At 53.4% G+C, this 23599-nt stretch overlaps 3 protein-coding genes and 2 non-coding genes across 5 annotated transcripts; 2 read left to right on the plus strand and 3 right to left on the minus strand.

Annotated features, from left to right (window-relative positions):
• The first annotated feature begins 16 nt into the window (after nt 1–16).
• Nucleotides 17–7007, plus strand: TGME49_215090 (ATP binding protein, putative). The gene is made up of 10 exons (XM_002370789.2): nt 17–861; nt 1706–1780; nt 1905–2008; nt 2699–2749; nt 3504–3612; nt 3919–3998; nt 4397–4449; nt 5059–5139; nt 5695–5772; nt 6287–7007. Exons 1-10 carry the CDS (start codon nt 645–647, stop codon nt 6348–6350), a joined length of 912 nt encoding a protein of 303 aa, XP_002370830.1. The 5' UTR covers nt 17–644; the 3' UTR covers nt 6351–7007.
• A 2158-nt stretch (nt 7008–9165) lies between these two features.
• On the minus strand, nt 9166–18353 carry TGME49_215100 (PP-loop family protein; the record flags this gene model as incomplete). Its single annotated transcript, XM_018779675.1, has 3 exons — nt 12216–18353; nt 11361–11463; nt 9166–11001 (listed from the first exon to the last, which is right to left on the minus strand). The coding sequence occupies exons 1-3, from the start codon at nt 17522–17524 to the stop codon at nt 9166–9168; spliced, it is 7248 nt and encodes a 2415-aa protein (XP_018635708.1). The 5' UTR covers nt 17525–18353.
• A 347-nt stretch (nt 18354–18700) lies between these two features.
• On the minus strand, nt 18701–18773 carry TGME49_215110. Its single transcript has one exon. It is a non-coding gene; the product is annotated as a tRNA-Thr (tRNA).
• A 493-nt stretch (nt 18774–19266) lies between these two features.
• On the minus strand, nt 19267–19339 carry TGME49_215120. The gene has a single exon. It is a non-coding gene; the product is annotated as a tRNA-Thr (tRNA).
• A 266-nt stretch (nt 19340–19605) lies between these two features.
• TGME49_215130 (adaptor-related protein complex 3, sigma 2 subunit) lies at nt 19606–23410 on the plus strand. The gene is made up of 6 exons (XM_002370791.2): nt 19606–20569; nt 21292–21419; nt 21924–21999; nt 22188–22259; nt 22489–22522; nt 22788–23410. The coding sequence occupies exons 1-6, from the start codon at nt 20501–20503 to the stop codon at nt 22883–22885; spliced, it is 477 nt and encodes a 158-aa protein (XP_002370832.1). The 5' UTR covers nt 19606–20500; the 3' UTR covers nt 22886–23410.
• Nucleotides 23411–23599: the final 189 nt, after the last annotated feature.

Raw genomic sequence — 23599 nt, forward strand, 5'->3', positions numbered from 1 at the left:
CTCCAGCGCGCATGCACCTCGAAAAACGGCTACCAGTAGCTTCTCCGGACTCGAGAGCGTTTCTGAGGCAAACAGTTGCTTACCGCAGAGATGAGAGAATGTCGAGGGAGCTTCGGAGACTTCTTCTTAGCAGAGGAACCTCCTCGAGAGACGAAGTCAGGTGCAGCGCCCTGCAGAGGCGCGTCAACTTTTCGAGGCATCGCGAGCGAGTGCGAGACACGACGCCACAGAAAGAATTGCCAAAGAAGAGGTCCTTTTTGGAAAAAATTCTTCTTCTTCTCGTGTCTGTGAAAGGTACTGTGAATTTCTGAGTCTGCAAACGGTGCATTCTGCATGATGTTCCGGCGTCTTCCCCTCGCAGCTCGGCTGGAGTGACAGCTGATCTCGCGCGGTGTCTCTTTTTTCTCTTTGACGTCTCGACCAGTACTGCTTCATCTCCGTTTCCTTCATCTGGGCCTTCCTCAGATTCCCCATTGTGTCTGCTCTTCCTTTCTTTCCGTCGTCTCTGTTCTTCTTCCGCTCCCTCTTCTCTTTCTCTTCTTCTTCTCGTTCTCTCTCTGCCTCACCTGCTGCTTGCCGTCGGCTCTTCTCTTCTTCTTTTCGTCGGTCTCTCCTCCTCGTTCGTTTTCAGCGTCTGCGGAGCCATGTGGTATGGACAGCTGGTGATTGGTCCACCAGGGAGTGGAAAAAGTACCTACTGCAATGGCATGCAGCAAATGCTTCGGGCGCTCCATCGGCCGCACATCGTCGTCAACCTCGATCCTGCAAATGACTTCCTGCCCTACGACTGTGCAGTCAATCTGCGCGACCTCATCGACCACAAAGAAGTCATGGAAAAGCACCGTCTCGGCCCAAACGGAGGTATGTCTCTTCTCTCTCTTCTCTCCTCTCTTTTCTCGTTCTCTTGTTCGTCCTACAGCTCTCTTTTCTCCTCTCGTTCTCTCTCCTCTCGTTTCCTGTTTCTGCCTCCTCGTCCTCGCTTGTACTTTCGTCTTCAGTCTCTCTTTTTTCACCTCGATGGCCTCTCCCTCGCACCCGCTTGCTCCTGAACACCCACCCTGTCGAGGCAGCAAGGCCTTCTGCGGCAACGCACACAGCAACTCTCTCCTGCAGACAGCCTCTGTCTGTTCCAGCAGAGCTGTCCACCTAACTCCTCAATCTTCTCCTCCGTCTGTGTCTCCACACACTCTGCGACGCCAGCCTTCCTTCTTCGACTTGCGTTTCCACCAGTACGCGTTTCGCCGTCTCTTCTCCGAATACCTATACATATATATATATATATATATATATATATATATCAATGTACGTCTTGGTCTGTGTTCACGCCTGCGTTGAGAGACCTCTGCATATGTTTATAATACTTTGTCCATTTAAATATATATATATATATATATTTTTATGTCAATCGCGACATGTGTAGATCGCAGAATTGATGGAGATCTATGACAATCTGCATTCGCAGAGAGAAGAACAGTCGCAAGGCGTAGAGTCTCCTGTCCTCGTTTGCTCTGTTCAATTCGGGTGGCGGTGCTCTTCAAAACGCCTGCCTGGCGTCAACCATGGAAAGCTGGCGGCCAGCTTTTCGTCTGCCTTTCCTCTTGAGTTCCTGGGCGAAGTTGTTTTCAAGGCCGGTTCTCCACAGTTTTTTTCTTCGCGTTTCAACCGGATTGCCTGCCCTTCCCCGCCTCCCTGCTGAGTGTCTCAGGACTGCTTTACTGCTTGGAGTATCTCCTCGTCAACATTGACTGGCTGACGGAGAAATTAACCAGAGATTTCAAAGGTAAGGAGGAAGCAAAGTCGATCGCGTCCTCGTGTGCGTGACGCCGCAGGACATCCGAGAGGTTTCTGCTTCGCCGCGTCGCTTTTTAGGTTCGCTTTTCCTTGCCTGTTTGTGCATTTTTCAGGCCATTACATTCTGCTGGACTGCCCCGGACAGGTTGAGGTGTACACACACCACGAGTGCATGCAGCGAATTGTGCAGCGCCTGCAGAAAGACCTGGACGCCCGAGTAGGTCCCGACTGCAGTTTCTCGGTCTGTTCGTCCAAGTCCTCGTTTCCTTTCCTTTTCCTTCTTTCGTTCAGTATCTTTGATGGTTCTCCCGTGGTTGTCCACTCGATGGCTGCATCGCTTCCATTTCTCGTGGAGGTAGGTGAGGTGCGTTCATCTTTCGCGGTTACGCTTGCGAGAATATTTAAAGGCAGTCCTATTTATCCTATTGAGCTTTCGCGCATAGAATCGGCTTCCCGGTGCTCCGCAGGCGCTTTTGTTCGTTAGCGCCTTGCTGGGTCGCCGGCCTTCATAAACGCACCCTCAACGGCTCTGGAAACGAGCGCCTTTTTTTTCTCTCTTCTTGCCTCGGAAAAGTCTCACAACTCGCAGATGAGGAGTTGCGCGTCTCCACGGAATGTTGGAAGTGCCTTCCCCGTTCTCCTCGCGTCGTGGATGTACACTTGCCCCTCCGGCCATCGTTGCTTCTCTGTTCGTCGTTCCTCTTCTTCGCCTTTCTGTCTCTGTCTTTCTCCTGGGCTCTCCTCCCTCTTTCTCTTCCGAAGCGGCTCTCCTCTCCGCGTTTTCCTTCGCGTCCTTGCCGCGAGCGTCGTCACAAACAGCTTCGAAATGCGCTTCTCGGTCGCGGCTTCATCTCTCATGTTTGCGTCTCCGACTCGACTGTTCTATTCTCTGTCATTGTCTTCGCAGCTCACAGCTGTCCACCTCGTCGACAGCACCCTCTGCACGGACGGCTACAAGGTACTGCTCTGCATGGTTTCTCGCTCTCATCTCCGTTGTTTCGCCTTCACTTCCTCGTTCCTTCCTCGCTCGCTCTCATCTCCGTTGTTTCGCCTTCACTTCCTCGTTCCTTCCTCGCTCGCTCTCATCTCCGTTGGTTCGCCTTCACTACCTCGTTCCTTCCTCGCTCGCTCTCATCTCCGTTGTTTCGCCTTCACTTCCTCGTTCCTTTCTCGCTCGCTCTCTGCTCCGTGGTTTCCCTGCTGCGACCCTACGCTTCCTGGCTCCTGTGGGTTGCCTTTCGGTCGTCCTTGGCATTCCTGTTTTCGCCAGTTTCTTCATCTGAGTTATGAGCCTTCGATGCCAAAGCTCCACGTTCGCTGTGACTCTGCAGGGCAGTGTGTTCATGCCTGGAATCGTACATGTCGCTCGCAACATTCTTCGTTTTAGAGGCGACGCCTTCCTCTTGCTTCTCATCTCCGCTCGCTTGGTTTCAGCTTCCCTCAGGGGCGTCTAGGCCTCGTCCCTAGGTCTGTCTTTCGCTCATCTCTGTTTCCTTGTTTCTCACACTCTGTTCTGGCGTCCGCCCTGCTCACTCTGTCGCTCTCTGTGTGTCTTTATGCGCCCAATTATTCTCCTCGTGCGTCTTTGCGTTTCTCGCTCCTGTCTTGTCTCTTTTCTGCATCTTCTCTCGGACTCGCTGTGCTTCGGAGCCTCCTGCGCCTGTGGAGAGTGTGCTCGTCTCATCTTGCTCTTTTCTTTCTGTCTCTTTCAGTACATCAGTGCCCTCCTCGTCTCCTTGAGCGGACAGCTTCTCCTCGAGCTTCCCCATGTAAACGTTCTGTCGAAAATCGACCTCTTGAAACACCATCGAGATCAACTGGGTACGCTCGTCTTCTCCCTCCTGTCATCTTCTCTCTCCATTCTTCTTCTCCCTCCTGTCATCTTCTGTCTTCATTCTTCTTCTCTCTCCTGTCATCTTCTCTCTCCATTCTTCTTCTCTCTCCTGTCCTCTTCTGTCTCGATTCATCTTCTTCCCTCCGGTCTTCTGCTCTCTCGAGTCTCCTCGCTCGGTTTGCATTTTCTCTGTCTTTTTCTTCTGTCGAACAACAGCTTGTTTGTAGATTTCTCTCTCAGGTGGGCGATCGTGGATTTCATGTGAATCGCTCCAAATTCTTTTTCTTCCACAGCGTTTCGCCTGGAGTATTTCGCAGAGGTGCAGGACCTCAGCGAACTTGTCACAGCAATGGAGAACACACATCCGATGACGGTACGTCCTCTCGTTCCTCGCTTCTTTCCTGCTCTTCCTCATCGGTCTCTCGCCTCCGTCTGTAGAACATCGTTCGTTTCTGCTTCCCGCGGGTCGTTTGCATTCTCTGTTCACTTGGCGTTTCGCTATGTATTTCTCCATATTCTCTCCGTCTCGCTTCTTTCTCTCCTCTTGTTCTTCCTCACCGCGCGTTTGACGATGTTCTTCCAGAGTGCATGCATGGGGTACGACTTTTTCCAGAACAGGCGCGTCCGCCGCGCGCGCGTATGCCGTCTAGCGGTCCGTCGCCTTCTCTTTGCGGTGTTTTTGCGTTGACGTCTGCCTCAAACCTAAACCTCTCGACCTCGCGTCAGCCTCGTTTCGTCCTTTGTCGGCCCTGTCTTCCGTCTTTCCTGCAGGCAAAGATGAAGGAACACACGGAACTTCTTTGCGAACTCATCGAGGACTACAAGTGAGTTGTGGACAAGCAGTGAAGTTCTCTTCTCTTATATTTTTCGCTCCCCCCCACCCCCCAACTCCCCTGCAAGCAGCAGACACCAGACACGGTTTCCCTTGCAGACGTCAACCTCTTGCGCATGCGGAATTCGCAGTCGCGGAAAAGCTCTTTCTCTGTTCAGAGTAGACAATCTCTCATCTCTCTTCGTCTCGTCTGTTTTCTTCTCCACTCTCTTCTTCCATCTTTCTCTTCAAGGAGGCGAACACAGGTCCGGCGCTTCCTCTCATTTCTGTCCGTGAACCTCAACATATACATATACATATACATATATATATATATATATATACATGTATATATATATATATATATGTATATATTCATGTATGCACCTGTATCGACATATGTGTGAACGGATCGGACTGTCGGCAACAACCCAATTTCGAGTGACTCGCTCCGCTCCGTTGAGTCTCAGGTTTTCCAGTTGTCGCAGGTATTTGCGGCAGCGCGGAGACTTTCCTGCAGGCAGCCAGTTGGTGCAGAAATCCAACTGTCAGCGAGACGCTGTGGAGGCAATCGCGACGGGGGAGTTGAAGTCGCTGAGAACCGTGTCTTTTCTGTTTGCAGCCTCGTTTCGTTCAGACTTCTCGACATTCAGGAGAAAAGCTCTGTCCTCAGTCTCCTCAAAGTCATCGACTTAGCGAACGGGTGAGGCGGTGCATGCAGTCTGAGTGTTTGAAGCGTTGAAGGCCTAGAACGTCCCAGAGATGCTCTCGCCATCGCGTTCGTTTCCTGAGATGAGACGTTCGAGTTTTCTGTGAACTCCAGGAGCACCGAGAGGCTTGTCGGCGCCGCTGTCTCGCCGTCTCTCGTCTTCGGGTGTCGAGTGCCAGCCAGTGCAGTGCATGCGCATCCAGCTGCGGCAAAAGGAAGAAGCAACGCGTTCTTCTTTGGAGGAAAGAGAACGACCGAGAAAACTCGAACGAAAACGAATCGTGAAGAGAGCGTGGGCAGACACACACAGACACAGTGGACAGAGCGAGAAGAAACAGAAAGGGGAGGACGACGCGAGAAAAAGAACACAAAGAGAGGTTGCGGCAAATGTGACTCCGGAGAGGAGACGGAGGTCACTCCGACGGACCCGCGCGCCATTTGTTTCAGATTTCCCCTCTGTCTGCTCTGTCGTCTTCTGCCATCGCTTCTTCTCTCTCTACGTCACCTTTTCTCCTGTTTCTCTCGTCGCCTCTTCTGTGTACCCTACAGCTACAGCTTAGGAAACATGGCCGCGGACTTCAACATCTTCAGTGTGTCTCTCGACAACACAGAAGACACAGCCGACCTGTACGCTTTTCCTCCTCTCTCCTGCACCTCTGACGCGTTTCTCACTCAAAACGGTGTTTGACTCTCGCCCCGTTCTCCTTCAGCACGACGCATGCACTGCGTATCAACACCCTCTCATATATTATATATATATATATATATATATATATATGTACAAACATACAGGCACAATGATACCTATACACATACATACGCAAACATATAAGTATATATATATATATATATATATATATGTGTATATGTATGCATATAAGTATGTATAATTAATACTTCTGTGGGTGTACCTTGTAGTCATTCCTTCTTCACTTTCTGTATGCATGAATGAACGCCTCGTATGGGGAGAGGAATGGTTCCCTCTTTCAGTTCGGCGAGGTTTGATGCATGCGCATCTCCTGAGTTGGCTCGGTCTGGCTTTATGTCTAAAGAGAAAGTACTGCTTTTCGGCGTTCCTGCTTTTCTGAGGACGCCTGTTGTCTCTCACTGAATTTACGCGCCGTCTGTGTTCTGCTCGCAGACTAGACACGATCCAGGAGCGGTACGTCGACTTAGACGAAGACGACGATCCCGACAAACGCTGAGAGAACGCCCTGTCTCCGTCGTCCCCTGTACTTCCATCTGTCTTCGCCCTGCGTAACTCTGCTTCTCCGCCTTGAGTAAATCTCCTGATTTCCTCTCCGTTTGTTTCCTGTGTGTCGCCGCCTGCCTCTGTTTCGTCTGTCTCTGCGCTGCGGACTTGTGACCAGCCGCTTCGCTGCCATGGCAGTCGAGCGAACGCTGAGCTGGCCAGCAGCGACGGCCCACTGTATCTGACCCTTGACGAAAGCAACACAAGTTGAACATATGGAAAACTTATGTTCAGGTGGAGTGTACTGGGAGTGCCTCCAAATTCCGAGGTCCGCATGTGAGCAGTGTTTAAGCGATTCAGCTCCCGCTTTCGATTTCGGTTGCATGCGAGGGATTCTGACTTCTCATTTCAAAGAGCTCTGTGCAGCTCACCACTCTTGTGCGTCGATACGGACATCCCAGGGACTCAGCTTCCTCCCTGTGTCGTTATATCCATCTGCCTCCTCTGCATCTCTTCTCCCACTGCGTATCCATATCTATCAATATCGATCGATTGATATTTAACTATCTATATTTGTTTATCAGTCTATCTCTACCTATTTATGTATCTCTCTATCGATATCTGTATCTCTATCTGTGTCTAAATAGATCTATCGTTCTATCTATATATGTCCATATTTCTTATCTATATACAGAACTATACATAAATATATATTTAAATATATATGTATTTACGGCGTGTTTCTGTTTTTATTTCTCTACAGTGTGAGAGAGACCGTGAATATGTCTGGATGAGTAAAACGTTTTCCACTTTTATTACACTTCCTTGACTGCCGCGTCTGCAAACTTAAACAACATTGCAAGGATTCATGCGTGGAAACATTTATTTTATTTGGACTCCAGATAGGTCCCGGGGAAGACATCTGGGAAGGTTTTGAGGGCGCCGTGGCGCCTGGTCACCACTCTCTGCTTCTCGTTCGACCTTCAGGCGTTTTTCAGAGCCTGTCTTGTTCTTCCCCACCTTCGCTTTGGACTTTGCTTTTCGCGAAACGAGTTGTTTTGCTTCCTCGCGCGTTGCCTTCATGTTCGTCACTGTCCGGAATGCCTCTCTTCTGTCTTTGCCTGCATCTGCTCTCCTAAACTCGTCTCTCTCTCTTTCGTCTCTCTTCTTCTCCTTCTCCCTGCTCTCCCTTCCTTTCCTCACCAGTATTGCTTTCTGATCTTCTTTCTTCCTCCGCGTTCTTCTTCTCTTTCTCCCTGCTCTTCGTGTCTTTCTCTCTCCTTCTAGACTTGAGTTTGTCGCCGCTGCGTGACTCTCTGTCTCTCGCTGCTCTCGCATGCTTCCGCTCCTTCGCCGTTCGCCTCTCTCTCGTCGCGGCGCGAGGCAGGTGCTGTCGGGGCGTCAAACGCATTTGTCTCGAAACCACGGCAAGGCCGTCTCGGGTGCCCGCGCGCGCACAAGCGGCTTCGGCTAGGCAAATCTCGACTGTGATTTCCCTCATCTCCTCTCGGGGAGATGCGAAGAAGAAAGCGCATGCCGAGGCTCAGGGGATTCGCAGCGTCACACACGGGGGACCGGGGGCGAGAGAGGCGTCAGCGTTCTACTCCGAACGCGCTGTCAAGGCGAGAGAGTTTGTAAACGCCTCTGCTCGGATCCTCAGCATGTAGGGAGCTAAATCGATATAAGGAACTTGGCAGGCATCACTGTCAAATATGCGCTTGCTCAAAACATGATTCTCACAGACCCAGCCGAGAGTCGAGGGAACTCGAAGTAGAGATGTCAAACTGCTTGTGGCAGTGGGATAAGAAGGAAACTGAAGCACTCACCGCCTTCTCCAGCGCTCCAAGGAGATGCTCAGCTACCAACACTTCAGTTGCGAAAGTGAATGCTGCCCTCTCAAACATATATACATATATATATATATATATATATATTTCATTATTACAATTATCTGGATGCATACATGAATATATACGGATCCTGTGCCTATATGCTATATATATATATGTATATATGAACGCGCGTGTATGCGTTGGAGGCCGGAATGTTCAATGAAGAATGAAAAGAGTATCTGATGCATTGAAGTCGGTGTGTCGCATATGGTAAGAGATGATCTCTCCTGTAGCTCTTTTCCGTTTTCACCACTATACCTGCATATGCAGATATATAAAAGTGTACGTAACTGTGTGCAAGAAATATGTACAAGGGAGTCCACGAATAAACGTAGATGCTTATGTCATCTACGTATGCAGATATCTCAAGAATGCCCTGCATCTGTCCAGCAGCGGGCATGCTTGGTGCTGGCACAGAAGAGCGGCGCCTGGGGTGAAGCGCGTAGAGTCGGGAGAGAATCCGAGAGGAGGCAGAAAGAAGAAGAGGGTCTCCCAATTTCTCCGATCAGAGACAGAACTTGTTATAAAAATCATGCCTTCCAATCGACGTTCCGCGGCTCTTTCACCTGTACAGAATTGAGGCGGGTGTCGGTACTGCCTCTGAAAGTAGATATGTGCATCATAATAGCATGGGCGTACATATGCATACATATGCATATATACAAAAGATACATATATATATATATATACATAAATGTAGACATAATATGCATATCTGTAAATATGCATCTTTGTATGTATATGCCTACGTCTGCAGAGAGACGCATCTCTACGGGGTACGCTTTTCTGTTGGATGTACATTTGGCGAAAGAGATGTTCCACGTACGTGAATGAGTCCTTATGGCCCCGAAGCGTCTTGTTGCAGTCGGTTGCGTCCTTTTTGATGGTTTTTGACTTCTACGCGAATGTTGATTTTCAATCGGAGAACATGGCATCCTAGCCTTTCGCAGTCCCTTTGACAAGAAACAGAAGGCCGCCCCGCTCCTTGAGTGTGAACCTCCCGGGCAGGTGGATCTGCCAGCCCATTGTTTTCTTGCTCTTTGCTTCGCTCGCTTTTCCGTTCGTCCTATGGATGACCTCAGGCGTTCGGCTTCGTTCTTCATCGCATGACCTCCTCCTCGATCCCTGTCTCGCTGACGAATCCCCTTCTTGACTTTCTTCCTTCAACGGAGACAGAGTGCCGCTCGCTCTCTGGGCTGAGGCCGCAGTCGCCATCTCCTTCCCTTCTTTTGGGTCTTCTTCACTCTGTTCTCTTTCTTGTTCTCTCTCTGCCTTCTCTTGTTCTCCAGGTTCTTCTGCTTTTTGTGTTGCTTCTCCTCTCTTTTCTTCTCCTCTCTTTTCTTCTCCTCTCTTTTCTTCTCCTCTCGAGTCGGATCCTTCTTCCCGTCCGTTTCCTCTGTTTTCTTTTGCCTTGGCCCTCTCTTCGTTCCTCGCCTCCTCGCTTTTACCCTGTTCGGCTTCTCGTCTATCTTCATCTTCTACGCCTTCCGATTCTCGCCCTGCTCCTTCACTCCCTCCCAGTCCTCTCTTTTCCGGCGGTCTCTTGTCTTCCTCGTTGAGTCCTTTTCCTGTTTTTTTCACACTGGGGCGCAGGGAAAGGAGCGCCTGTGTCAGGGTCTCCAACGCCGTATACGACAGCGTCAGTTCCCCCCCACTGGCTCGCTTCAGCCATCTGTGCAGCAGCTCCTGTTGGAAGAACAGCGACGCTTCTTTCTGCCACAAATCGAGGGGCAGTGGCTTCGTCTTTGTCCTCCCTCTGCCTCCTCTTCCCTTCCCCTGCGAATCCACTTGCTCTTCTTGCCAGTCACCAGAAGAGGCAAAGCCACCCTCCCCAACGTCCATCACCTGTGCCTGGGCCGCCGGCTCTTCTCTCCCTTCGCTTCCTTCTTCAGTTCTTTTTTCGTTTTCTCCTCCTCCTTCTGTTCGATCTCCTCCCTCTTTTCCGTCTCCTTCTTCGCGCGCCCCTCCGTGTGGCGTCGTGTCTCCGAAGACTCGCTCTTCCCAGTTGCTGGCTTCCCTGTCGACCCAGTCCCGTAGCGCGGCGCTCTGTCTCGCCAGGCCGGACGCTCGTCTGAAGAGCGCATGTGTAGGCTCTGAACCTTTGCAGAATATGCTCGCTGCCGCTTCGGCGATTCGCGTCAGCAGCGCCTGGGCGTCGTTCCGCTCTCTGCTCGGCTGCCCGCGCTCGTTTGCAGAGACGACGGAAGCCGCTTTCTCGGCGTCTTCGAGCGCGTCTCCTTCGCTGTGCACCTCTCTGCAGTCTTCAGCCCAAACAGGCGCCGAAAGGGGGACGCGCGAGCGCGCTGCTTCGCCTCCACGCTCTTCGCGAAAAACAGGAGAGATACCTAGTGACCCTGCGCGCGGCACAGCCCCCTGTGCCTTGCCGCGCGACGCGTCGGCCTCCACGGCGCTCGGAGACACTTGCAGACTGCGAGAAGAACGAGACGCGACAGAAGGAGAAGCGACAGAAGGAGAAGCAGACGAAGACGCAACAGACGAAGAACAGGGCGAAGCGGACGGGAGAGGCAGGTCCGAAGACGTGGAAGGACGTGGTGAGAGTTCAGACAGCGAAGCGGAGAGCGAAAACGGGGAGACAGCAGACGCAAGCGTCGAAGGACGCAACTGCGAAGATGGAGACAAGGAACGTGGATTTGCACGGGGATCAGAGAGCAACGAAGCGAGCAGCGGCAGGAGAGTCAAACGGACAGCGTTCCGAGGGTACTTCTCCGGCAACGCGTTCGTCTCGTCTTCCAGCCAGGAGCCGCCAAGGGCCTGCATGCAAAAGAAGAAAGCTCGGTTTCTCAATTGTAGAGGCGTCTGTCTCTTTCAGATTCTTTGCGGTGGCAAACGCCGAGTCAAAAGCATCTGCTGCTGAAACGACATCCATATGGTGCATGCATATGTGCTCGAGTTCCACTTGCGTGATCCGTACTGCGACCGCATGCAAGGCACAGACGAAAACCGCCCTCACACTCGCTGTCTCCCCACTGAACGGCAACGCATGTCTGCTGGAGCAGAGCTCCACTGGCGAGGGATTGTGGCGACTGTCGGGGCGAATGTGACTTTCCTTTTCGAGGCTGCAAGCGGACGAGCTGACGTCCCCCCTGCATGCACTTTCCGCCTGTCTTTACCTTCACGTAGCGATGCAGTTGTGCCTTTTGCAGAGACAGAAAAGGCCGGAAAACTGCAAACCGAGGCGTCTGGCTACTCAAGCCAGAAACGGCGCTCATGCCCCTGACGAGGAAGAGCGACAGAAGTGAGAGGAGATGAAGAGAGAAGAACATGAGGTGACGAGTTGGAGGGTGGTTTTAGTCACGAGTCAAGCGACGCACGCAGACGCAGTGGAACGAAGCACAGAGCCAAGTGTACCTTCCCCACCACAGACACGCTCTTTCGCGAGTCGACAGTGGCACTGCAAGGCGACTGAGAGACCGCATTTGCATTTATGCGCGTCTCTACGCAGACCCGCAAAACGCGAACCGACACAACGCTCAGCGGCGTCTTCCTCCTTCCACCGTTTCCCGACGTTCCGAGGGGAATTATCGCGCGTGACTGAGTCGACGGCGATCGTCAACAAGCCTCACTTCTCTTGGATCCCGCGTGGAGGCATGTCAGTGGAGTCGCAGAAACTTCGTTCTCCACGCGCACAACACACAGCGAAGCATTTCGCGCGCGCAAGCGCTCCCTTTCAACGACGCAGCACACTATAGATCTCGTCTGGAATAAAGACATGTAGTTAAATAAGCATTTGAATCGACATACACGTCGATCCAAAAGATATACATCAACATAAATATGCTGATGTGCATACGAATCGATATATGTATAGACGCATAGATCGGCTTTTTCGTTACTGCCTTTTCCTGCACTTCTGCGTTGAAGAGGGATCGCCTGGAGTCGTTTGTTTCCAGTTGCATCTCGACGAGAACCTCCGTAGAATGAACATGTAGAAGACGAGACAACGGGAAGTACCTTCTTTTCCTCACCCGAGATTTGTGATGTGGGCACCACGCAGAAGTTTCATCAACAGTGTCTCCATTTCGTCTCCTGCGTGATGCGCCATGACGACGTAGGCGAGGGGCGAGGTGTCTCTTTCTGTCTCCTTCTTGATGTCTTCTCTGATCCCCTTCTCTCCCTTGCAAATCTCTCCGCCCTCCACGCGTTTCTCCTCTCTCTTGGCGATGTCCCGATGTCGCCAAGACCCGTCGCTCCCCTCCCCCTCTGTCTTCTCGGTCTCGCCGATGTCTCCACTGCTTCTCGCCGCCTCTTCTTCTCCCAGGACGGTGCCACTGACGACGCCAGCAGGTGCACAGTCGGTCGCACTCGCTTGCCCGGTATCGGCGTGGACCTTTTCGGCCTGTCGAGCCAGCGGGGAGACAGGCGAAGCAGGTGGAGGGCGGGAGGAAGCGAGCAAGGCGAGACGACGGTCAGAGCCGCCGGCGCGAGGCAGATCTGTTTCTGTCGGCTCGACGCGCCGAAGCCGGGAGAGAAGGAGCGGTGACATGAAAGACCCGAAAAGGCTGTCCAGCCCCAGCCGTCCGTTGGGTGTCCTCTCCGCGTGCATGCACTGCGCTGCAGAAAGAAGTCGCGGCGAAGCTCGAGGCGTCTCTGCGGCGCTTCTTCTTCCATCTTGAAAGAGGCTCTTCGCCTCAGGAGACCTTTCCTCGTCTCCTCCCGACGGTGTCTGCGCTTCCTGCGCCGCCTGATGCTCCTTCCCCGGTGCACGCGAGCCTCGGAAACGCGAAGAAGAAAGAAAAGACAAAAGCGCAACGGCTGCTCGCCGTCGCCACTCTCGCCAGGCCTGCTGAGGCGCCTGCGATCCCGCAGAGGCCGAGAGAGGGAAGGACCATGAAAAGGACGCGTTCGACGCCGCAGGGGCAACCTTTGCCGGAGCGAGAGACGACGGAGACTGAGACATGTCGTCGAACGCAGAGGAAATGCGATCGGGTGGAGTCGAGGAGGCAACAGAAGATCCGCGCCACGACGAGAGAGAAGAGAAAACTGGTGACATGCCCGAGTCCGCACACCCCAGAGCATCAGGACCCCCTTCGAGCCCAAACGCCTCCGGCATCTCAAGTCTGTTCGCCGCTCTCTCGGCTGTCTTCTCGCGATCCTCCACCTTCTCTTCCTCTCGCATTCTCTCTCTCGCTTCCTCGCCTTCTTTCTGCGCATGCAGTTGGGCTTTCGCCTCGTCCTCTTCTTTTCCGTCTGTCGTCGCCCTGCCGCCTTCGAGCTCTTCTTCTCCAGGCTCGCGACGCAGCGTGCAGCGGTGAAAACAGAATCCATAGAACTTGCAGAGTCGCTGAATGCTCGCCGCTTCCCTCTGTGCAGACTCGGGCCTCTGACAGTGGTCAAAGTAAACAACGTGAGTTGGCAGCGAGAAAACGCCAGTCCGCAGCCACCGCGGAAGCGTCAGAGGAACTCCCGCGTTCCCCGCCGTCTCTCGCTCGCCCCTCTCCACGGCTCCTTTTCTCTCCCCCGACACCCGTCGCTCTGCCAAGGAAAGAGCAGAGGCACAACAGGAAGCTCCCGTAGAGGTCGAACGGAAAGCCGACGGCATCGACGCAGGTACGCGATCCAAACACGAAGACGAAGAAGAAGAAGGGGAAGAAGAACTCGTTTCAATCGCAGGTCTTGATTCGCAGTTTGTGTCTGAGACTTGCCTCCGTTTGGGCGCGTCCGTTGGTGAGTGAGGCAAGAGAGGAGGAGGTCTTTTTCCGGGAGTCGCAGTCTCTCGAGAAAGACGGGAGCTCTGCGTTTGATGACAGGCCTGTCGTAGCGCCACGGCTCGAGGGGAGAACAAGCGCGCGAACGCATGCAGCAACGCTGTGCTATCGCTGCCTCCGCTACAACAGAGAAGAAAGAGGGGAGGATCGGAAGAAAACCAAGCTGAGGCAGGGTCTCCCTTCTCGCCGCCGGTCTCTGTAGGAGGCGCTGGAGAAGGAGTAGGACGCGCCGCCGCCATGCCGACGCCTGCGCAATTGACCCTATCATCATCTTTTTCCCCCTTCAACGAAACGGACTGTTCTTTCTCTTGTTGTTTCTCTTGCGCCTCCGTCTCCCTTTCCTCGTGCGCGCTCTGAGGGATCTCACCCTCGGCCTCTCGTTGCGTCACTCGGTGGCCACAGCTCCGGTTGACGTCGTCCCCGCTAGCCGAAGAGAGACTCTGTGGAGATGCATGCGGTTCAGACGCAGGTTCGCCAACAGGCAGCCTTTCCAGTGGTCTCGGCTCGCAAGGCGTTCCCGCTGCGCTCTCCTCTCGATGGTTTCTGTGGTGCGGCGACCGCAGAAGCGCTGCAGCTCTCTGGTCTGCCTCCTGAAGGAGCTGCGGGTGGAGGAGGCGAAGCACTGTCGACAGAGAAGACAACAGCGTTCCCTCTACGGTCTCCAAGATTGGGTCACACAGAGGCGTCTCTTGGGCGCCTTCAGCCGCGGCCTCAGGGAACGCAGGACCGCTCGCAGAGCTGCAAAAAGTCGAGGGGACAGGAGACGGCGAGGAGACAGAACGGCTAGGTAGTGGCGCTAGACGGAGTGTCGCGGGAGAAAAGGACGGCAGCAAACTGTTGTTTTCGAGGTCGCCCTGTAGGTCTTGACGAGTTTCGCGGCATGCAGAAGACTCGGGGCGTTCGCCAGTCTCCCGCCAGTCCCCGCCAGATTCACACAAAAGGGATGACAGCAAGGCCCTCTGAGAAGAGACGCGAGCCCCCCACCGAGCCGCCGCGTCGTGCGTCGGTAGGAAGCTGGGCAGTCTCGTTCGGTCTCGAAGCTCAGCGAAGGCAGGGGGCGCGTCCAGGCCTTCGCTCCGATCGGCCGCAACAGAAGGAGAAGAAGAAGGCACAAGAGAAGAAGATGGAGAAGAAGGGGAACCGGGAGCAGAACGAGACTGAATCAGCTGGTGGAGCAGATGTTTCCAAGCGATTCGCGAGGCCTTCTTCCGTCTTGAGAAGTCCTCTCCTGGCGTTGGTATCTCTTCTCTGTCCTGCCTCGCCCCCCAGTCTCGGCTCCACATGTGCGGCTCTCTCTCTCTGGCGCGAGTCTCTGCATTGGGGCTTCGGCCTTGCGGAAGCCAAGAGCGGCGAGAGGCAAAGAAGGCCAGACGCGACAAAGCAGACGAACGCGTGAATGAAGAAGCAGAAGAAGAGGGAGAGCGCGATGAAGGCGAACGAGAAGCGAAGGACCGAGAAGAAAAACACCGAGGAGAAGAAGGACGGGAAGACGGCACTAGGGACTGGAAGAATGGCGAGAAAGACTGTGCCCTCGAGGAAGATGGGGGGGTCGGGAGAAGCCGAGAGGAGGACGGGGACCGACGAGACGCCTTGTGTTGGTTGATTCGAGCAGAGAGTGAAACTGAAGGGAGTCTCGGAGTCTCTGTGGGTTCCATAGGACGCGAAGGCAGGTCCAGAAAGTCACGGCGAGAGTGCCGCCGTCGCGTCTGGTGAGAATCGCCAAGAGAGGAGCAGCTGATCGACGGTGGCGCTGAAGAAGAGCGTGGAGAAGGAGAACGTCGAGAAGGCGCAGAAGCAGCCGGGAAGGCAGGTGCAGGCGACGTCGAGCGAATGCGTGGATGCCCCTCCAAAGTTGGCAGATCAGAAAGTCGAGGCTGCATGCGCTTCGCTCGACTCTCGCGAGCCAACGCGGTGGAGGTCGAAGGGAAGAAGCGAGACGGGAGATCGGCGACAGAAGAGCCGAGCAGAGGCATGCCATCGAAGCCCCGCGCGCCCGCGCTTTCTATCGGTCCGCGCCAGTGAGGCCCAGGCTGGCGCCCTCCGGAGTCTCCCCATCCCGGCGACGATCCGACGAGACGTTTAAAGAGGCGAGGCAACGCAGAACGCGCGCTACGGTGTCTAGACACCGGAGATGCAGACTCGGGGCTTCCGTACAACGTTCCAGCGCCTCCGACGCCCCGAGAGGTTCGCGGGACCACGCAGTTCCACTTGCTGCTAGCTCGACGAGAAGAAGAAGTGAGGAAAAACCGATCTGGTCTGCAGTCGGAGCTGCAAGGTCTTGAACTGAGCGACGGAAGCCGCCTTGGGTCGAAAGGCACTTCGTCGCTGAGGTTCGGAGACGAGAAGACTCGGCGAGGAAGCGAGGGAGCGAGGGGGGATGGAGGACCCGGGAGCGAAGTCCGAGTGTAGGCGGAAAGCCGAGCAGCGCCTAGCCTCTCACTCCCCCGCGCGTCCTCCCATCTCTTCGACTGAAACCGGCTCGGGCGTCTGCCTGGTGAAGAAACAAGTGAAGAGAAGGTGGAAACAGGTATGCGCGTCTCTTCTGGAGGATCTGAGTTGAGTCTTTTCGCCGCTCCCCGGAAATCCGCGCCGGCAAAAGAGTGCCTGTTCTCTCTCCCATCCTTCTGCGGGGTGTCTCTCGCAGAAGTCGACGGGTGCGGCTGTCTCCACCTGGCCGCTTCTTGACTGGCGAGAACTCGACGGCTCTGAAAGGGGAACGAGTCGAAGGCAGACATCAAAAAGGTCTTGCACGCAGAGCCTGACGGGTGGCCGGATCCGTTCTTGAGGCCGCAAGGGGGTAAGGACTGAACGGCCAATGGCGCGTTTCTCCACCACTGTGTCTCCAGTGAAGAAGCTGCGAGTGTCTGTGGAGAGGCATGTTGCTGCGGTGTCAGCGGGGATGCGGGGTAGCACAGGGAATGTAAGTGCCATTTTCTTTGCGGGTAAAGGACGAAGGCCGAAGAGTCTATCGGCGAGCCTCGGCTCTTGCAGGGCACAGAGGCACCCAGGCTGGTTCGCGGCCGCAGATGCGATGGAACTCCGACGGTAAATCTCCCGTTTCTTCGAACGAGACTGGCACAAAGGGTAAGCGAAGGTAGCGCCAGGCAACGGAGGTCCTCGGGAGAACCTGCCTCGGTCGGCCGCCTTTTGAAAACAACGCCCGGGAACGGCAGAGAAGAATTGACACGGCGAAGACTGTTGAAGGTAGTCTCCGGCGAGGAGACCGGAGTGCCGTGTAAGAGAGGGAAGGGAGGCGGTTTGCCTGGAGAGGACAAAGCCAGCGAGGCGCGAAAGTGGAAACCCACACCGAGAAAGAAGAGACCGAGGCTCCGGTGGAGTGACAGCCTGTATCTACAAGACATAGACCGACGCAGTCCGTTCGGAGGTGAAGCGTTTGACGAAAAGAAGAGGAAGTCTGAAGAAGTCATGAGATGGAAGAGACAAAAGACGAGGGCCTGTGGCAGGACAAGGAGACAGGAGACACCTGCCAGTGGGGCTGGCGATGGCGGCAACCGGGCTGTGGCGCCCCCCGAAAAAACGGGGGGGAAAGTCTCCCGTTTCTGTGACATTATAGTCTCTTGCCGACTCGGCCTCCCTCTGGAAAGTTCTGAGCTCGTGCGACGGTTCTGACAAGCAGCTTTCCCCAGGCAGACGTCGATTGCTGGCGACGCTCGAGAACGAAGACACGCGCAGGGCCCGCGAACATGTCGGGACTGGGTTGGCTGTCTGCGCGTGCATGCAGAAGCTTTGGACTGAAAAAAAATCTAACTATCCGCGACAGAAGAAAGCTGAACGTGGCGCTTCAAAGGCATTTTCTTCGTTCCACAACAAATCCTTATTTGGACCTTCATGCATGTACCACGCAGTGACAGGATACTTCCATGCAGGATCAGATCCGCCGTCTGGCGGGACAGTCACTTTTTTGTGTCAGGAGGAGGTTCGGCAAGTTGTGTCAGTGACATGTTTTGGCGGAGAAGAGGCAAGAATCCTCGATAAATGGCTGTTTAGCAAACCGAGAAGCTCCAGCAGTCCCTCTTTCAACTCGACGTAGATCTGTAGGCGGCTTCTGTCGTTGCCGCACCCAACAAGGGAGGGTATTGACCGGAGTGGTAGTCCGCAGGAATCGACTCTGGAATGCCATGATAATCCGCCCAAGATGCGACGCATCAAGTATCGATTCCTCGAATCTTAACTTGACCGTGTCCATAGCTTTTTTAGAAGTCTGCAGGATTCCATATCCTTCTGGAGAAGCTCGATGAGTTGGGATGGGAAAAGTGAACCTTGACAGGGGTGCAGAGGCCAGAAAAAGGTCTCATATGTGATGAGATGGTCCTCAGTGACGCATACAGTCAACTACCAAGACACAGAAACAGTGTATCCGTGTGGCGACGTCATGCGAGGAGCTCAGAACGATGCCAGACTTCTTGGACGAAACCCCAATGGTACGCAGCAATAGGATACTTCTTGAAGTAGGGTCCCTGGCTTATGAGAAGAAGACCTCTTTGTATCGATGGTCGCCTTACCGGTATTGTCAAGGTTGCAGAATCAAATCAGAGCTGATCAGGCCACCGAACGCCTGCTGATCCACAGGTCCATGTGCGTCTGCGACGTTAGTGTCCGAACGCTCTTCGTTGCCGAGGAAACACTCGGCGTCTGTTGCATTCCTGGAATGCTGACCTCCCAAAGAAGACCGCGAGCCACCCGCGCAACTAGCAGGAAAGACAAAACCGTCGCAGATATGTAAAAGCCTACTGCCGGAGTCGAACCGACGACCTTCCGCTTACTAGGCGGATGCTCTACCAACTAAGCTAAGCAGGCGTTCAGATGCCTTGTGAGACTCTGTCTCTTGCGAGGCTCCACCAATGAACGTAAACACCCGATTCACAAACTTGCAGGCACGTTTAATTCAATCAGTTTTAGTTGCTGTTTCGCCCCTTCGAATAGCGTGGCACCGTCTTTGGGTTTACAACTTACTGCGAATGTGAGACAGGCACCTTCGCCGCGGACGTGTGCTCCCGCAAGTTATGAGGTACAATAAATGCAGAAGACATTAACACCTGTACGGGGAGATGGGGAGTGAGGCTGAAAGCATTCTTTTCTTTGCGCAGCACTGAACAGCAGACGTCATCAGCCGCGGCGATCTGGATAAATGTTTACCTCTACACTGAGCGGGCCTATAAGACTCCCACTAATCTCGCTAGTTTCTTTTGTCGTCGAGCAGCTTTCCCGTCCTGTACTGCACCGAGAAGAAGGAAATACAGCGAATCATCTCAAACCAGTACCAGCGGAAAAGCAGTACATCTTAAAATAAAGCCTACTGCCGGAGTCGAACCGACGACCTTCCGCTTACTAGGCGGATGCTCTACCAACTAAGCTAAGCAGGCGTGATAGCAGTTCGTATATGAGCCGACATAAGCGGATAGCCTCCATTGCCACGAAAAAACATTCTCAGGGTTTAGAGGCTCCCCTTTCCAGAGTGACTTGAAAACGTTTCGTGTACCAAGTTATTAATTCGAGTTTTTCCGCCTGAGCCGCAACAGCGAAGGATAGAGGATGCTCCTTTGCATGCAACCCGTATCTACCCGATGAAAGTTGGGTCTAGGTCACCATGGACGGCTCGAGCACAGATAGCAGTGCGAATGATGTACAAGTGTGTGTTTCTATCCTAATCCATTCTGGCAGTGGTCAATGATATGTCGCTTTTTCCGTCGTCGAGGCAGATACCTCCTTTATCTCCTTTCCCTGGTCTGCGCCTTTTAACTGCCCGTAACGGCGTGTCGAGCTCACGCAAAAGATCGGGGGACAATGCGAGTATCTACTCGCGGGATTGGTTCACTTGGTACACAACCTATTCGCTGACAAGCTCGTGAGTCCCAGGAAGACGTGACAGACGTCGACATCCACTTTCTGTGTATTCTAGAACCGCGCATGCGTGTCTGGTGACCACTTGTGTCTCGTCATTGTACGTTTTCGGAGCCTCCACCCCGCCGTTTTTTTTCTTTTCAATGGTCAACAGACACACCTGTCTTCCCATTTATGTTGGGGAGCGCTTCAAAGTCTATCTTCGTCGAGACTCCAGTGTGTCGGCTTTCGAGTTTGGGGGTCCTCGCGTACGGCGAGTTCACCGTGTACAAGCTGACACGCATTTTCGTCCCCGTAACACGGTTGACGGTTCCGTTTTCCTTGTCATGACGCCGGCGATGCATGCGCCTTGAAGGGAGAGTCGGTGTCTCATCCCTTTCCGTGTGGTAAGACATCTCCAGTTCCAGGTCGTGGAAGACTCCGGAGTCGTGAGCCAAACGCCAATCGCCGCCGGTGGCAAGGGCATTTCTTCCGTAAGCGTCCAGGAATAAGTCCACCGCGTGCATCTTCTGTCAGCTCATCTTCGATCCTTCGTACGGTTCGCACTGCCATTGCTACTTGCGGTTCACTAGGAAGGAGAGAAAGGCGTGAAAGCACGACGTCTCGCTGGTGGGAAGGACGCGAGTTATCGCGCAAAAACAACCACGGTTCCTTGTCTCTTTCGACCAGAAAAGATACCCGAGATGATCAAGGCGGTTATCGTGGTGAACAATCACGGGAAGCCGAGGCTTCTCCGTTTCTACGATGGCACCGTGAGTACCGCAATCGCCGGAGTGCGTGAGGAAGAAATGTCTTGCTCACTTGAGGCTCAGATGCTTTGTTCTCGTCGCGCAACTCCGGACGCGGAAATCATTGAGGTCTTGCAGCTCTGTCCTTCCACGTGACGTTTGGGGGGCGGCGGGGGACCTTGAAAAAATGGGTCGAAGCGGCGGTGGCATCGCCGATCTCGGGCGTCGTTCTTTTTGAGGATGTCCAAGTCCACCGATCTGGGGGGTCCTTTTCACTCCCCGCGGGCACTGAAGAGACTCGAATGAGGGGGACGGAGGAGGCGACGGGGAAAAAACGGTAAAATACCAATCTGAAAATGATAAAGTCTGCACAAGAGGGTGTGACATGGTCTTGTCTCAGCAGTTGATTGTTGTAGGCGTAGTTCCCTCGGTTCAACCCAGCAACGGAGGCTCGTGCTGTGCGGTCTGCTTGCCTCGGAAGGTCGCTGCCACAGGAGGGGCAATACTCTTTGAGAGACGGAAATCTTTTTAGCACTGGAATCAACTGAACAACGTACCAGGTGTCCTCGAAACTGTGCTAACACTAAAGAGCTTGAACCTGGAAAGCAAGACTTCAAGATCTAAACTGTAGATCAACTCGTGGTACAGACTCCCCAGAAAAGGCGCAATACAAAATGCAATGCAGAGAATCGTCTTCAAGAGTCCAACGTTATCCACGGTGTTCATCTAAATGTGTCTGTGAACAGCCTCACGAGAAGCAGCAGCACATCCTGAGGCGGACTTACCAGGTGGTCTCGCAGCGACCTGGCGATTCGTCTTGCTGTTTCGCGGAAGACAAGGAGCTCTTCGGCCTCGAAACAAAGATCGTTTACAGGTCAGACAAAGCGGAGTATTTGCATGCCGGAGTCATCAGGAAATTTGCCGTCTCGATCTCTTAGCGGAATCATGCAGCTTCCGTGGCTCTACAGGTCTGGGGTATGGAATTGGTCGTAGCGCTTCGGTCTGCGTGGGATTCCTCTGTAGAGCCGTTTCGAATATGTTAACTCCTGTGTGTCTGCGTACACTGCGCTGAAGCGTCGTCGTGCGTTTCGCTTCTTCAAAGAATGCATCTTCTATATATAGGTGCATGGCATCGTGCAGCAGGTGAAGCGCAGGCGGGCATATGTTCGAGGGTGTCCTGCGACCCCAGGGGCGTTCACCGAGTCCAAGGTGGGTGATGAACGTATGTTTTTATAAGCAGGCGCATCGTTTTAAAAAGAGCGTTTTCCTTGTTTCTTGTTTGCCTTCTTGGAGGGCTGTAACTCGGTGTGGATGTCGCTCGTGTCACCCATACGTGTGTTGACTTGAGTGGCAGCATGTGGGTGTGTGTTGTATGAAGGCACTTTGCAACCTTGTATTTCATCTTCATCACTGACGAGATGGAAAGCGAACTTGGAGTTCTCGATCTTATTCAGGTAGGTCCGTGGGTGGCGAGCTGTCAGATCCTGGCTTTGTGTCACCTTTGCTGTCGACAGCAACCTTGCTGCTGCTGTTCGTTGGCGACATTCTCAGTTGCAATCGTGGTGAGGCGGGTATCTCTTCATCTGGAAAAGTGTACAAGCTGGTGCATATCTCGCAGTGTGGCATTTTGGTTTCCACTCAGGTCTTCGTCCAGGTCCTGGATTCGTGCTTCGAGAATGTGTGTGAACTGGATCTCATCTATCACTTCGACAAGGTGAGCTGTTTAGCGGGAAGGACGCCTGGTGGAGCACTGAGGCACATCGTTGCCAATGAAAAGCGAGGGTGACAGGCCCGCAACGAATTACGTTGAGCTTCACTTTCTCTCATCTCGGCATTGCGGTTTAGCGCATGCCGACAAAGACACAAGATTCCTCTAATGCTTTTCATGCGGCAGAGGCATAGCAGGAGACTCGGAACCTTTTTGTCGATTCTCTTGCTCACAGGCAAACTTTATTTTGGACGAAATCATCGTCGGAGGTAAGACGACTTTCCCTTTAAGCGTGTGACAATCCCTTGGATCGTGGTCGGTGAAGCGGTCGCGCGTTCAGTCGATTACCACTTTCAACAACAATTCAGCAGTGGCAAGGAGGGCCCGACGCAGGAAGACGCAAAGTCAGGGGCAACGAAAATTAAGTTTGACATTAAGCGTTTCACATCGAATGGTTTAGATTGGTTTAGACTGCGTCGAATCGTGTCTGTGAGCTTGATTCGCTGTGCCAACGTGCATGCAAATGTCCTGCAGGATTGGTCATTGAGACCAATGTCGACAACATCCTTCAGTCCATCAGCAGCGTGAAGAAGCTAGTGGACAGCGAAGCCTCTCTGTTCGCTGCGGCTTGAGGGAATCGAACAACTGGAAATTCCAGGAACGTTCAGTTCCGACCCGCATCGGTGCACGTGGGTCGACACTCGACGAACGACTCATACTTTCCGTGGTTTTCGCGAGAGCGTCTATTGGAGTCAAATAGATGGGCAGTTTCCTGACAACTAAAAGCAACTTTTTAGGTCGTGGCAGTCAGCTGTCCTCAGGGTAAATATTTGCTGGGGTCGTTGCTCGGGATGCCGGATCTCCCTCATAATTCAGGTGCGGCAGAAGCCCAGCGGGCCAGTTTCCTCTGACGATGCCCTTTGTGTACATGAATTGTTCATAGATAATTTTCACGGCACTTTAGGAACATCAAAGTGTCGCAGGGCGTGCATTTTGAGTGTCGTCACGCTGAGAGTTCGAGGGTTGAACCGAATTAACGACATTCCGTACTATCATGTTAAACGTGAAGCGTGAAGGGGCACTGACTGCGATCGTAGTCAGACTGTTATCGATCCGCCTAGACAACTCACCACGAATGTGGGATCAAAAGTTCTCCAGAATTCTTCGTCCTCTAGTGCGGAGCTGCTGAACGTGGAAATCTGAAAATCTCTAAATGATATTTCATCTTCCAAGCGTTTGCAGCTGCACTGAACACCCGAGCCGATCTTTCAAACTGGAAGAGGTAGTTAGCTCAAGTGGTTGCCAGGGGTCAAACGAGACGTCAAGGAAAAACCTACCGGGAAACG

The sequence above is a fragment of the Toxoplasma gondii genome, chromosome X, assembly GCF_000006565.2.
Source record: "Toxoplasma gondii ME49 chromosome X, whole genome shotgun sequence".
Classification (NCBI taxonomy): Eukaryota; Apicomplexa; class Conoidasida; order Eucoccidiorida; family Sarcocystidae; genus Toxoplasma; species Toxoplasma gondii.

Excerpts from the sequence above, each read along its gene's own strand:
- TGME49_215130 (XM_002370791.2), top strand. The coding sequence starts at position 20,501 with ATGATCAAGGCGGTTATCGTGGTGAACAATCACGGGAAGCCGAGGCTT. Across the intron at positions 20,570-21,291 it reads TCCGTTTCTACGATGGCACC|CCTCACGAGAAGCAGCAGCA; the intron begins GTGAGTACCGCA and ends GTCTGTGAACAG. Across the intron at positions 22,523-22,787 it reads GGACGAAATCATCGTCGGAG|GATTGGTCATTGAGACCAAT; the intron begins GTAAGACGACTT and ends AATGTCCTGCAG.
- TGME49_215090 (XM_002370789.2), top strand. The coding sequence starts at position 645 with ATGTGGTATGGACAGCTGGTGATTGGTCCACCAGGGAGTGGAAAAAGT. Across the intron at positions 2,009-2,698 it reads AGAAAGACCTGGACGCCCGA|CTCACAGCTGTCCACCTCGT; the intron begins GTAGGTCCCGAC and ends TTGTCTTCGCAG. Across the intron at positions 5,773-6,286 it reads ACAGAAGACACAGCCGACCT|ACTAGACACGATCCAGGAGC; the intron begins GTACGCTTTTCC and ends TTCTGCTCGCAG.